At 42.1% G+C, this 13766-nt stretch overlaps 1 protein-coding gene across 4 annotated transcripts; it reads left to right on the forward strand.

The window, feature by feature from the left end:
- The first annotated feature begins 10426 nt into the window (after positions 1-10426).
- LOC148873125 (uncharacterized) lies at positions 10427-13748 on the forward strand. Of its 4 annotated transcripts, XM_088966192.1 has the most exons (11): positions 10427-10532; positions 10746-10805; positions 10915-10994; positions 11349-11573; positions 11683-11762; positions 12102-12192; positions 12282-12341; positions 12526-12608; positions 12696-13307; positions 13443-13497; positions 13614-13748. In XM_088966192.1, exons 5-9 carry the CDS (start codon positions 11692-11694, stop codon positions 12841-12843), a joined length of 453 nt encoding a protein of 150 aa, XP_088822318.1. In that variant the 5' UTR covers positions 10427-10532; positions 10746-10805; positions 10915-10994; positions 11349-11573; positions 11683-11691; the 3' UTR covers positions 12844-13307; positions 13443-13497; positions 13614-13748. The 4 variants fall into 4 exon arrangements, with proteins under 4 accessions (XP_088822318.1, XP_088822317.1, XP_088822319.1 ...); XM_088966191.1 differs by having other exon boundaries at positions 12696-13497; XM_088966193.1 differs by having other exon boundaries at positions 12118-12192; positions 12696-13497.
- Positions 13749-13766: the final 18 nt, after the last annotated feature.

Genomic DNA, 13766 nt, shown 5'->3' on the forward strand with positions numbered 1-13766 from the left:
CTTTGCCGGTTGTGGAGTAATATCTTTGGTTCCTCTGGGCAGGAACGGAGAATGCTCGATTTGCAGGCAAGCTGTGGAAGCTCTCACGGCTTTACTATAAGGAAGCTGGTGCAATCTTCGGTGTAAGCTTCTCAACTCTCCGCTTCATTCTGTGTCCTCTTTTGGGTGTATGGCTTACTAATTTGCTCCGGTTATATTTGTTGGTTTGGATTGCTCGAGGCGTTGCTACTTTTGGGGAGGGCTTTCCGACTATCGCTCCATACTATTGTTTCCGGTTTCCGATAACAATGTAAGTATACAAGACACATCCCTTGCTCAATGGACTTCCATTTTCTTTTAATTCCTTCAGATAAGTGACTGACTATTTGTCATCAAGCTTTGAGTGGTGGCTCGACCGGAAATTGGCTGCCATTCAAGATAGGGCTGTCAACGGGTGGGATCCGAGTACGTTCTAGGTAGAAGCACTCCCGAACAGATCATTAATTGGGACAAAATCTTAGACCCAAAACCGTCCATTTTAACCTAAAATACACGTTGAAACAATAACATAGGTTTGAAACAAAACCATTTAAGCTAAAAAGACCACTTTTCTTATTTAAATCGCGAACTAAAATTTAAACTTTAATCATATATCGTTAATAAAATTGATAGAAAAATAGTAAGTTACTTATATGTTAAAACGTTAAACACCTTTATTTATCTATCTATCAGATTCGACACTTTAAACTTATGATAAGAGAAAAATTATAAGAAAAGGAAGGAAATAACATATGAGGCTAACAAAATAATCGGTTTTGGGAATGAATCGATTCGGGAGGGGCGAGAACCGAAACCGACCCAATCATTTATTTCAACATAATCATGGAACCGGATCCTTTATAAATGGTTGGGTCTACTCGGGCCAGTCGGGTGGACCCGAAGCGTTGACAGCCCCTTCAAGAACACGAACGATGAGAGCGATTGTGCTGCAGCGGGGTTGGTATCCCTTTTTCTTCTCCCTTCGGACCTGTACTTCGAGGTAAGGACCTTTCAATACCGCACTCGTTGTTCGTACCTTTGTTATTGAAGCATATGATGTTGTCCTGCGAAGTTGATTTTGGATTCGCACGAATTAATAGATTCTGCTAATGCAATTTCTGCCGTGTCATTGCAGGAACGTTCTAATGGGTTCGCATTGTCAACTGCCGTGTCATAATGGTTGCGATAGTGTAAGCCAACATCGCTTGTATCTGTTTAAACTCTTTATAAGGGCTTATGTTGCTTTATTGCCGTTTTTGTGCTTGTAACGTTTTTCAATTTTCTAATACTCCCCTTGGCTTCTACAGGCATTGCCACTCCAATGAGACTGCGTCGTGGGAGCTGATTCAAGCGTTCGAATTTGAGTAGCAGTCCGCCGAGGCTTTGCATACGCTGGAGTCCAAAATAAGCCACTCTAACCCATTTTTTCTATATTCACTTCTAAACTATTCCTTGTCCACCTGTTTCTGATTTGATATTATTGACAGGTGTAGGGCGTGAGCGCAAAGGAGACTCGGAAGGGATACGGATGCGGAAGCTGCGCAGGTATGTGTTTTTCGTACAATGTCTGCATACCTAAATTATATCATTTTCGGAAGACAAGGTTTGCCGGTCGTGGCAGTGGCTATAATATCCTTGGGTCTTATGGGAGCAGGCACGAAGAATGCCCGACTCACGGGCAAGATACGCAACCTCTCGCGAAGAAACTGTAAGGAAGCTGATCAACTCCTCGGTGTAAGCTTCTTAATTCTCAGCTTCATTTGGTGTTCTTGTTTGGATGTATGGGTTACTAAATTTGATTGGTTATATGCGTAGTTTTTGAATTCTCGAGGCGTTGCTACTTTTGGCGATCGGCGTACTAGCTCCTGTGCCTTACCATTGTTCCCGGTTTCGATATCAATGTAAGTATAGGAAACTTCCCGTGCTTAATTCAGTTTTGTTTTCTTTTGACTCCGTAGGATAACTGAATGGATGTTTCTTGTGGGTGTGTGGGTTAATAATTGCTCTATTACCATTGTTGTGCTTGTTATTTTTCTGAATTTGTTAATAATCCTCATCACCGACATTTTCATGCATTGCCGCTTCCAGGAAATTGCATCCGCGGAGCCGATTCAAGCGTTCGAATTGTAACAATGAACAGCCACGGCGTCGCATACGCTGGAGTCCAGAATGGGCCACTCTAACCCATTTCTTCTGTATACACTCGTAAACTTTTTTCTTTCCACCTATTTCTAATTAGATATTTTTCGCAGGTGAATGGCGTGGGCGCAGAAAGAAGGCTCGGAAGTGAAACGGTTTCGGAAGCGGCATGGGTATGCGCTCGTTGTAGAATGTCCGCATCCCTAAATTTGAACATTTTTGGAATATATGGCTTGCCAGTTGTGGAGGTGACCATAATATCCTTGGTTCTTATGGGTGCAGGCACGGAGAATGCTCGACTTGCGGGCAAGATGCGCAACCTCTCGCGGCAATACTATAACGAAGCCGATCAACTCTTCGGTGTAAGCTTCTCAATTCTCAACTTCATCCGGAGTTCTCGTTTGGGTGTGTGGGTTACTATTTTGCTTTGGTTACATGCGTAGTTTAGATTGCTCGAGGCTTTGCTACGTTCCCGGTTTTCGATATCAATGAAAGTATAGGAAACATCCCAAGCTTTCTTCAGTTCCGTTTCCTTTTAATTCCGTGGGATAAATGACTTGATGTTGTCGTGGGTGTGTGGGTTACTAACTGCTCAATTGCTGTTGTTTTGCTTGTAACTTTAATTAATTTATTAATAATCCTCATGACTGACACATTCACGCATTGCCACTTTCAGGAGATTGCATCGGCGGAGATGATTCAAACGTTCGAATTGCAGCAGTGATCAGCCAAAGCCTCTCTTACGCTGGAGTCCAGAATGAGCAACTTTAACCTCTTTATTCACTCTTAGACTTTTTATTTCTCCGCCTGTTTCTGATTAGATATTCTTGACAGGTGAATGGCGTGGGTACGGAAAGGAGATTCGGAAGTGATACGGATTCGGAAGCGGCACAGGCATGTGATTGTTGTAGAATGTCTGCATTCCTATATTTTAACACTTTTGGAATATAACTTTGCCGGTTGTGGAGTAATATCTTTGGTTCCTCTGGGCAGGAACGGAGAATGCTCGATTTGCAGGCAAGCTGTGGAAGCTCTCACGGCTTTACTATAAGGAAGCTGGTGCAATCTTCGGTGTAAGCTTCTCAACTCTCCGCTTCATTCTGTGTCCTCTTTTGGGTGTATGGCTTACTAATTTGCTCCGGTTATATTTGTTGGTTTGGATTGCTCGAGGCGTTGCTACTTTTGGGGAGGGCTTTCCGACTATCGCTCCATACTATTGTTTCCGGTTTCCGATAACAATGTAAGTATACAAGACACATCCCTTGCTCAATGGACTTCCATTTTCTTTTAATTCCTTCAGATAAGTGACTGACTATTTGTCATCAAGCTTTGAGTGGTGGCTCGACCGGAAATTGGCTGCCATTCAAGATAGGGCTGTCAACGGGTGGGATCCGAGTACGTTCTAGGTAGAAGCACTCCCGAACAGATCATTAATTGGGACAAAATCTTAGACCCAAAACCGTCCATTTTAACCTAAAATACACGTTGAAACAATAACATAGGTTTGAAACAAAACCATTTAAGCTAAAAAGACCACTTTTCTTATTTAAATCGCGAACTAAAATTTAAACTTTAATCATATATCGTTAATAAAATTGATAGAAAAATAGTAAGTTACTTATATGTTAAAACGTTAAACACCTTTATTTATCTATCTATCAGATTCGACTCCTTAAACTTATGATAAGAGAAAAATTATAAGAAAAGGAAGGAAATAACATATGAGGCTAACAAAATAATCGGTTTTGGGAATGAATCGATTCGGGAGGGGCGAGAACCGAAACCGACCCAATCATTTATTTCAACATAATCATGGAACCGGATCCTTTATAAATGGTTGGGTCTACTCGGGCCAGTCGGGTGGACCCGAAGCGTTGACAGCCCCTTCAAGAACACGAACGATGAGAGCGATTGTGCTGCAGCGGGGTTGGTATCCCTTTTTCTTCTCCCTTCGGACCTGTACTTCGAGGTAAGGACCTTTCAATACCGCACTCGTTGTTCGTACCTTTGTTATTGAAGCATATGATGTTGTCCTGCGAAGTTGATTTTGGATTCGCACGAATTAATAGATTCTGCTAATGCAATTTCTGCCGTGTCATTGCAGGAACGTTCTAATGGGTTCGCATTGTCAACTGCCGTGTCATAATGGTTGCGATAGTGTAAGCCAACATCGCTTGTATCTGTTTAAACTCTTTATAAGGGCTTATGTTGCTTTATTGCCGTTTTTGTGCTTGTAACGTTTTTCAATTTTCTAATACTCCCCTTGGCTTCTACAGGCATTGCCACTCCAATGAGACTGCGTCGTGGGAGCTGATTCAAGCGTTCGAATTTGAGTAGCAGTCCGCCGAGGCTTTGCATACGCTGGAGTCCAAAATAAGCCACTCTAACCCATTTTTTCTATATTCACTTCTAAACTATTCCTTGTCCACCTGTTTCTGATTTGATATTATTGACAGGTGTAGGGCGTGAGCGCAAAGGAGACTCGGAAGGGATACGGATGCGGAAGCTGCGCAGGTATGTGTTTTTCGTACAATGTCTGCATACCTAAATTATATCATTTTCGGAAGACAAGGTTTGCCGGTCGTGGCAGTGGCTATAATATCCTTGGGTCTTATGGGAGCAGGCACGAAGAATGCCCGACTCACGGGCAAGATACGCAACCTCTCGCGAAGAAACTGTAAGGAAGCTGATCAACTCCTCGGTGTAAGCTTCTTAATTCTCAGCTTCATTTGGTGTTCTTGTTTGGATGTATGGGTTACTAAATTTGATTGGTTATATGCGTAGTTTTTGAATTCTCGAGGCGTTGCTACTTTTGGCGATCGGCGTACTAGCTCCTGTGCCTTACCATTGTTCCCGGTTTCGATATCAATGTAAGTATAGGAAACTTCCCGTGCTTAATTCAGTTTTGTTTTCTTTTGACTCCGTAGGATAACTGAATGGATGTTTCTTGTGGGTGTGTGGGTTAATAATTGCTCTATTACCATTGTTGTGCTTGTTATTTTTCTGAATTTGTTAATAATCCTCATCACCGACATTTTCATGCATTGCCGCTTCCAGGAAATTGCATCCGCGGAGCCGATTCAAGCGTTCGAATTGTAACAATGAACAGCCACGGCGTCGCATACGCTGGAGTCCAGAATGGGCCACTCTAACCCATTTCTTCTGTATACACTCGTAAACTTTTTTCTTTCCACCTATTTCTAATTAGATATTTTTCGCAGGTGAATGGCGTGGGCGCAGAAAGAAGGCTCGGAAGTGAAACGGTTTCGGAAGCGGCATGGGTATGCGCTCGTTGTAGAATGTCCGCATCCCTAAATTTGAACATTTTTGGAATATATGGCTTGCCAGTTGTGGAGGTGACCATAATATCCTTGGTTCTTATGGGTGCAGGCACGGAGAATGCTCGACTTGCGGGCAAGATGCGCAACCTCTCGCGGCAATACTATAACGAAGCCGATCAACTCTTCGGTGTAAGCTTCTCAATTCTCAACTTCATCCGGAGTTCTCGTTTGGGTGTGTGGGTTACTATTTTGCTTTGGTTACATGCGTAGTTTAGATTGCTCGAGGCTTTGCTACGTTCCCGGTTTTCGATATCAATGAAAGTATAGGAAACATCCCAAGCTTTCTTCAGTTCCGTTTCCTTTTAATTCCGTGGGATAAATGACTTGATGTTGTCGTGGGTGTGTGGGTTACTAACTGCTCAATTGCTGTTGTTTTGCTTGTAACTTTAATTAATTTATTAATAATCCTCATGACTGACACATTCACGCATTGCCACTTTCAGGAGATTGCATCGGCGGAGATGATTCAAACGTTCGAATTGCAGCAGTGATCAGCCAAAGCCTCTCTTACGCTGGAGTCCAGAATGAGCAACTTTAACCTCTTTATTCACTCTTAGACATTTTATTTCTCCGCCTGTTTCTGATTAGATATTCTTGACAGGTGAATGGCGTGGGTACGGAAAGGAGATTCGGAAGTGATACGGATTCGGAAGCGGCACAGGCATGTGATTGTTGTAGAATGTCTGCATTCCTATATTTTAACACTTTTGGAATATAACTTTGCCGGTTGTGGAGTAATATCTTTGGTTCCTCTGGGCAGGAACGGAGAATGCTCGATTTGCAGGCAAGCTGTGGAAGCTCTCACGGCTTTACTATAAGGAAGCTGGTGCAATCTTCGGTGTAAGCTTCTCAACTCTCCGCTTCATTCTGTGTCCTCTTTTGGGTGTATGGCTTACTAATTTGCTCCGGTTATATTTGTTGGTTTGGATTGCTCGAGGCGTTGCTACTTTTGGGGAGGGCTTTCCGACTATCGCTCCATACTATTGTTTCCGGTTTCCGATAACAATGTAAGTATACAAGACACATCCCTTGCTCAATGGACTTCCATTTTCTTTTAATTCCTTCAGATAAGTGACTGACTATTTGTCATCAAGCTTTGAGTGGTGGCTCGACCGGAAATTGGCTGCCATTCAAGATAGGGCTGTCAACGGGTGGGATCCGAGTACGTTCTAGGTAGAAGCACTCCCGAACAGATCATTAATTGGGACAAAATCTTAGACCCAAAACCGTCCATTTTAACCTAAAATACACGTTGAAACAATAACATAGGTTTGAAACAAAACCATTTAAGCTAAAAAGACCACTTTTCTTATTTAAATCGCGAACTAAAATTTAAACTTTAATCATATATCGTTAATAAAATTGATAGAAAAATAGTAAGTTACTTATATGTTAAAACGTTAAACACCTTTATTTATCTATCTATCAGATTCGACACTTTAAACTTATGATAAGAGAAAAATTATAAGAAAAGGAAGGAAATAACATATGAGGCTAACAAAATAATCGGTTTTGGGAATGAATCGATTCGGGAGGGGCGAGAACCGAAACCGACCCAATCATTTATTTCAACATAATCATGGAACCGGATCCTTTATAAATGGTTGGGTCTACTCGGGCCAGTCGGGTGGACCCGAAGCGTTGACAGCCCCTTCAAGAACACGAACGATGAGAGCGATTGTGCTGCAGCGGGGTTGGTATCCCTTTTTCTTCTCCCTTCGGACCTGTACTTCGAGGTAAGGACCTTTCAATACCGCACTCGTTGTTCGTACCTTTGTTATTGAAGCATATGATGTTGTCCTGCGAAGTTGATTTTGGATTCGCACGAATTAATAGATTCTGCTAATGCAATTTCTGCCGTGTCATTGCAGGAACGTTCTAATGGGTTCGCATTGTCAACTGCCGTGTCATAATGGTTGCGATAGTGTAAGCCAACATCGCTTGTATCTGTTTAAACTCTTTATAAGGGCTTATGTTGCTTTATTGCCGTTTTTGTGCTTGTAACGTTTTTCAATTTTCTAATACTCCCCTTGGCTTCTACAGGCATTGCCACTCCAATGAGACTGCGTCGTGGGAGCTGATTCAAGCGTTCGAATTTGAGTAGCAGTCCGCCGAGGCTTTGCATACGCTGGAGTCCAAAATAAGCCACTCTAACCCATTTTTTCTATATTCACTTCTAAACTATTCCTTGTCCACCTGTTTCTGATTTGATATTATTGACAGGTGTAGGGCGTGAGCGCAAAGGAGACTCGGAAGGGATACGGATGCGGAAGCTGCGCAGGTATGTGTTTTTCGTACAATGTCTGCATACCTAAATTATATCATTTTCGGAAGACAAGGTTTGCCGGTCGTGGCAGTGGCTATAATATCCTTGGGTCTTATGGGAGCAGGCACGAAGAATGCCCGACTCACGGGCAAGATACGCAACCTCTCGCGAAGAAACTGTAAGGAAGCTGATCAACTCCTCGGTGTAAGCTTCTTAATTCTCAGCTTCATTTGGTGTTCTTGTTTGGATGTATGGGTTACTAAATTTGATTGGTTATATGCGTAGTTTTTGAATTCTCGAGGCGTTGCTACTTTTGGCGATCGGCGTACTAGCTCCTGTGCCTTACCATTGTTCCCGGTTTCGATATCAATGTAAGTATAGGAAACTTCCCGTGCTTAATTCAGTTTTGTTTTCTTTTGACTCCGTAGGATAACTGAATGGATGTTTCTTGTGGGTGTGTGGGTTAATAATTGCTCTATTACCATTGTTGTGCTTGTTATTTTTCTGAATTTGTTAATAATCCTCATCACCGACATTTTCATGCATTGCCGCTTCCAGGAAATTGCATCCGCGGAGCCGATTCAAGCGTTCGAATTGTAACAATGAACAGCCACGGCGTCGCATACGCTGGAGTCCAGAATGGGCCACTCTAACCCATTTCTTCTGTATACACTCGTAAACTTTTTTCTTTCCACCTATTTCTAATTAGATATTTTTCGCAGGTGAATGGCGTGGGCGCAGAAAGAAGGCTCGGAAGTGAAACGGTTTCGGAAGCGGCATGGGTATGCGCTCGTTGTAGAATGTCCGCATCCCTAAATTTGAACATTTTTGGAATATATGGCTTGCCAGTTGTGGAGGTGACCATAATATCCTTGGTTCTTATGGGTGCAGGCACGGAGAATGCTCGACTTGCGGGCAAGATGCGCAACCTCTCGCGGCAATACTATAACGAAGCCGATCAACTCTTCGGTGTAAGCTTCTCAATTCTCAACTTCATCCGGAGTTCTCGTTTGGGTGTGTGGGTTACTATTTTGCTTTGGTTACATGCGTAGTTTAGATTGCTCGAGGCTTTGCTACGTTCCCGGTTTTCGATATCAATGAAAGTATAGGAAACATCCCAAGCTTTCTTCAGTTCCGTTTCCTTTTAATTCCGTGGGATAAATGACTTGATGTTGTCGTGGGTGTGTGGGTTACTAACTGCTCAATTGCTGTTGTTTTGCTTGTAACTTTAATTAATTTATTAATAATCCTCATGACTGACACATTCACGCATTGCCACTTTCAGGAGATTGCATCGGCGGAGATGATTCAAACGTTCGAATTGCAGCAGTGATCAGCCAAAGCCTCTCTTACGCTGGAGTCCAGAATGAGCAACTTTAACCTCTTTATTCACTCTTAGACTTTTTATTTCTCCACCTGTTTCTGATTAGATATTCTTGACAGGTGAATGGCGTGGGTACGGAAAGGAGATTCGGAAGTGATACGGATTCGGAAGCGGCACAGGCATGTGATTGTTGTAGAATGTCTGCATTCCTATATTTTAACACTTTTGGAATATAACTTTGCCGGTTGTGGAGTAATATCTTTGGTTCCTCTGGGCAGGAACGGAGAATGCTCGATTTGCAGGCAAGCTGTGGAAGCTCTCACGGCTTTACTATAAGGAAGCTGGTGCAATCTTCGGTGTAAGCTTCTCAACTCTCCGCTTCATTCTGTGTCCTCTTTTGGGTGTATGGCTTACTAATTTGCTCCGGTTATATTTGTTGGTTTGGATTGCTCGAGGCGTTGCTACTTTTGGGGAGGGCTTTCCGACTATCGCTCCATACTATTGTTTCCGGTTTCCGATAACAATGTAAGTATACAAGACACATCCCTTGCTCAATGGACTTCCATTTTCTTTTAATTCCTTCAGATAAGTGACTGACTATTTGTCATCAAGCTTTGAGTGGTGGCTCGACCGGAAATTGGCTGCCATTCAAGATAGGGCTGTCAACGGGTGGGATCCGAGTACGTTCTAGGTAGAAGCACTCCCGAACAGATCATTAATTGGGACAAAATCTTAGACCCAAAACCGTCCATTTTAACCTAAAATACACGTTGAAACAATAACATAGGTTTGAAACAAAACTATTTAAGCTAAAAAGACCACTTTTCTTATTTAAATCGGGAACTAAAATTTAAACTTTAATCATATATCGTTAATAAAATTGATAGAAAAATAGTAAGTTACTTATATGTTAAAACGTTAAACACCTTTATTTATCTATCTATCAGATTCGACACCTTAAACTTATGATAAGAGAAAAATTATAAGAAAAGGAAGGAAATAACATATGAGGCTAACAAAATAATCGGTTTTGGGAATGAATCGATTCGGGAGGGGCGAGAACCGAAACCGACCCAATCATTTATTTCAACATAATCATGGAACCGGATCCTTTATAAATGGTTGGGTCTACTCGGGCCAGTCGGGTGGACCCGAAGCGTTGACAGCCCCTTCAAGAACACGAACGATGAGAGCGATTGTGCTGCAGCAGGGTTGGTATCCCTTTTTCTTCTCCCTTCGGACCTGTACTTCGAGGTAAGGACCTTTCAATACCGCACTCGTTGTTCGTACCTTTGTTATTGAAGCATATGATGTTGTCCTACGACGTTGATTTTGGATTCGCACGAATTAATAGATTCTGCTAATGCAATTTCTGCCGTGTCATTGTAGGAACGTTCTAATGGGTTCGCATTGTCAACTGCCGTATCAGAATGGCTGCGATAGTGTAAGTCAACATCGCTTGTATCTGTTTAAACTTTTATATGGGCTTATGTTGCTTTATTGTCGTTTTTGTGCTTGTATCGTTCAAATTGTAACAATGAACAGCCACGGCATCGCGTACGCCGGAGTCTAGAATGAGCCACTCTAACCCATTTCTTCTGTATACACTCGAAAATATTTTCTTCTCCACCTATTTCTAATTAGATATTTTTGGCAGGTGAATGGCGTGGGCGCAGAAAGAAGGCTCGGAAGTGAAACGGATTTGGAAGTGGCACGGGTATGCGTCCATTGTAAAATGTCCGCATCCCTAAATTTGAACATTTTTGGTATATATGACTTGCCAGTTGTGGAGGTGACCATAATATCCTTGGTTCTTTTGGGTGCAGGCACGAAGAATGCTCGACTTGCGGGCAAGATGCGCAACCTCTGGTAGCAATACTCTAACGAAGCCGATCAACACTTCGATGTAAGTTTCTCAATTCTTAACTTCGTCCGGTGTTCTCGTTTGTCTGTGTGTGTTACTATTTTGCTTTGGTTATATGCGTAGTTTTAGATTGCTCGAGGCTTTGCTACTTTTGGCGACCGGCTTGCCGGATCCTGCGCCTTACCTTTGTTCCCGGTTTTCGATATCAATGAAAGTATAGGAAACATCCCGTGCTTTCTTCAGTTCCGTTTCCTTTTAATTCCGTAGGATAAATGACTGGATGTTGTTGTGGGTGTGTGGGTTACTAACTGCTCAGTTGCTGTTGTTTTGCTTGTAACTTTTCTTAATTTATTAATAATCCTCATGACTGACACCTTCACGCATTGCCACTTTCAGGAGATTGCATCGGCGGAGATGATTCAAGCGTTCGAATTGTAGCAGTGATCAGCCAATGCCTCTCTTGCACTGGATTCAATAATGATCTACTTTAACCCATTTCTTCTTTATTCTCTCTTAGACATTTTATTTGTCCACCTGTTTCTGATTAGAATTTCTTGACAGGTGAATGGCGTGTGTGCGGAAAGGAGACTCGAAAGTGATACTGATTCGGAAGCGGCACAGGTATGTGATTGTAGTCGAATGTGTGCATCCCTAAATTTTAAAATTTTCAGAATAAAATGTTTGCCTGTTGCGGAGGTGACAATTATATCCTTGGTTCTTATGGGTGCAGACACGAAGAATGCTCGACTTGCGGGCAAGATGCGCAACCTCTCACGGCAATACTATAACAAAGCCGATCAACTCTTCGGTGTAAGCTTCTCAATTCTCAACTTCATCCGGTGTTCTCGTTTGGGTGTGTGGGTTACTATTTTGCTTTGGATATATGCGTTGTTTTAGTTTGCTCTAGGCTTTGCTACTTTTGGCGATCGGCTTGCCGGCTCCTGTGCCTTACCTTTGTTCCCGGTTTTTGATATCAATGAAAGTATAGGAAACATGCCGTGCTTAATTGACTTCTTTTATCCTTTAACTCCGTAGGATAAGTGACTGGATGTTTCTTGTGGGTGTGAGGGTTACTAATTGCTTTGTTCTGGTAGTTGTGCATATAAAATTTCTTAATTTTTTAATACTCCTCTTGGCTGTCTTATTTAGGCATTGCCGCTTTCAGGAAATTGCGTCTACAGAGCTGATTCAAGCATTCGAATTGTTGCAGCAACCAGCCACGGCCTCGCATGCGCTGGAGGCCAGAATGAGCCACATTAACCGTTTTCATCTATATACACTCTTAAACCTTTTCTTCTCCACCTATTTCTGATTAGATATTTTTGACAGGTGAATGGCGTGGGCATGGAAAGGAGACTCAAAAGTGATATGGATTCGAAAGCGGGACAGGTATGTGATTGTTGTAGAATGTCCGTATTCCTATGTTTTAACACTTTTGGAATATAACTTTGCCAGTTGTGGAGTAATATCCTTAGTTCCTCTGGGCAGGAATGGAGAATGCTCGATTTGAAGGCAAGCTGTGCAAGCTCTTTTGGGTGTATGACTTACTAATTTGCTCTGGTTATATGTGTAGTTTTGGATTGCTCGAGGCGTTACTTTTTGGGAGGGATTTCCGACTATTGCGCCATACTATTGTTTTCGGTTTCCGATAACAATGTAAGTATATAAGACACATCACTTGCTCAATGGACTTCCATTTTCTTTTAATTCCTTCAGATAAGTGACTGACTATTTCTCATCAAGCTTTGAGTGGGGGCTCGATCGAAAATTGGCCACCATTCAAGAGGGTTGTCAACGGGTGGGATCCAGGTCCGGTCTAGGTAGAAGCACTCCCGAACAGATCATTAATTGGGACAAAATCTTAGACCCAAAACCGTCCATTTTAACTTAAAATTTAGGTTGAAACAATAACATAGGTTTAAAACCGAACCATTTAAGCTAAAAAAGACCACTTTTCTTATTTAAATATCGTTAATAAAATTGATAGAAAAATACTAAGTTACTTATATGTTAAAACGTTAAACACTTGTATTTATCTATCTATCAGATTTGACACTTTAAACCTATGATAAGAGAAAAATTATAAGGAAAAGGAAGGAAATAACATATAAGGCTAACAAAATAATCGGTTTTGGGCATGAATCGATTCAGGAGGGGCGAGATCCGGAACCGACCCATTTATTTATTTCAACATAATCATGGAACCGGATCCTTTATAAATGGTTGGGTCTACTCGGGCTAGTCGGGTGGACCCGAAGTGTTGACAACCCCTTCAAGAACACGAACGATGAGAGCGATTATGCTGCAGCAAGGTTGGTATCCCTTTTTCTTCTCCCTTCGGACCTGTACTTCGAGGTAAGGACCTTTCAATACCGCACTCGTTGTTCGTACCTTTGTTATTGAAGCATATGATGTTGTCCTGCGAAGTTGATTTTGGATTCGCACGAATTAATAGATTCTGCTAATGCAATTTCTGCCTTGTCCTTGCAGGAATGTTCTAATGGGTTCGCGTTGTCAACTGCCGTATCAGAATGGCTGCGATAATGTAAGACAACATCGCTTGTATCTGTTTAAACTTTTTATAAGGGCTTATGTTGCTTTATTGCCGTTTTTGTGCTTGTAATTTTTTCAATTTTCTAATACTCCCCTTGGCTTCTACAGGCATTGCCACTCCCATGAGATTGCGTCTTTGGAGCTGATTTAAGCGTACGAATTGGAGCAGTAGTCCGCCGAGGCCTTGCATACGCTGGAGTCCAAAATAAAACACTCTAACCATTTTTTCTATATTCACTTCTAAACTATTCCTTGTCCACC

The sequence above is a fragment of the Nelumbo lutea genome, chromosome 1 (genome assembly GCF_056320005.1).
Source record: "Nelumbo lutea isolate HS-2025 chromosome 1, American lotus-T2T, whole genome shotgun sequence".
NCBI classification, from domain to species: domain Eukaryota; kingdom Viridiplantae; phylum Streptophyta; class Magnoliopsida; order Proteales; family Nelumbonaceae; genus Nelumbo; species Nelumbo lutea.

What these genes read in the sequence shown, in the direction of transcription:
- LOC148873125 (XM_088966191.1), top strand. Translation starts at nt 11,692, where the DNA reads ATGCTCGACTTGCGGGCAAGATGCGCAACCTCTCACGGCAATACTATA. An exon ending in AAGCCGATCAACTCTTCGGT is followed by an intron (nt 11,763 to 12,101) that starts GTAAGCTTCTCA and finishes TGTCTTATTTAG; the next exon opens with GCATTGCCGCTTTCAGGAAA. An exon ending in TGGATTCGAAAGCGGGACAG is followed by an intron (nt 12,342 to 12,525) that starts GTATGTGATTGT and finishes TTATATGTGTAG; the next exon opens with TTTTGGATTGCTCGAGGCGT.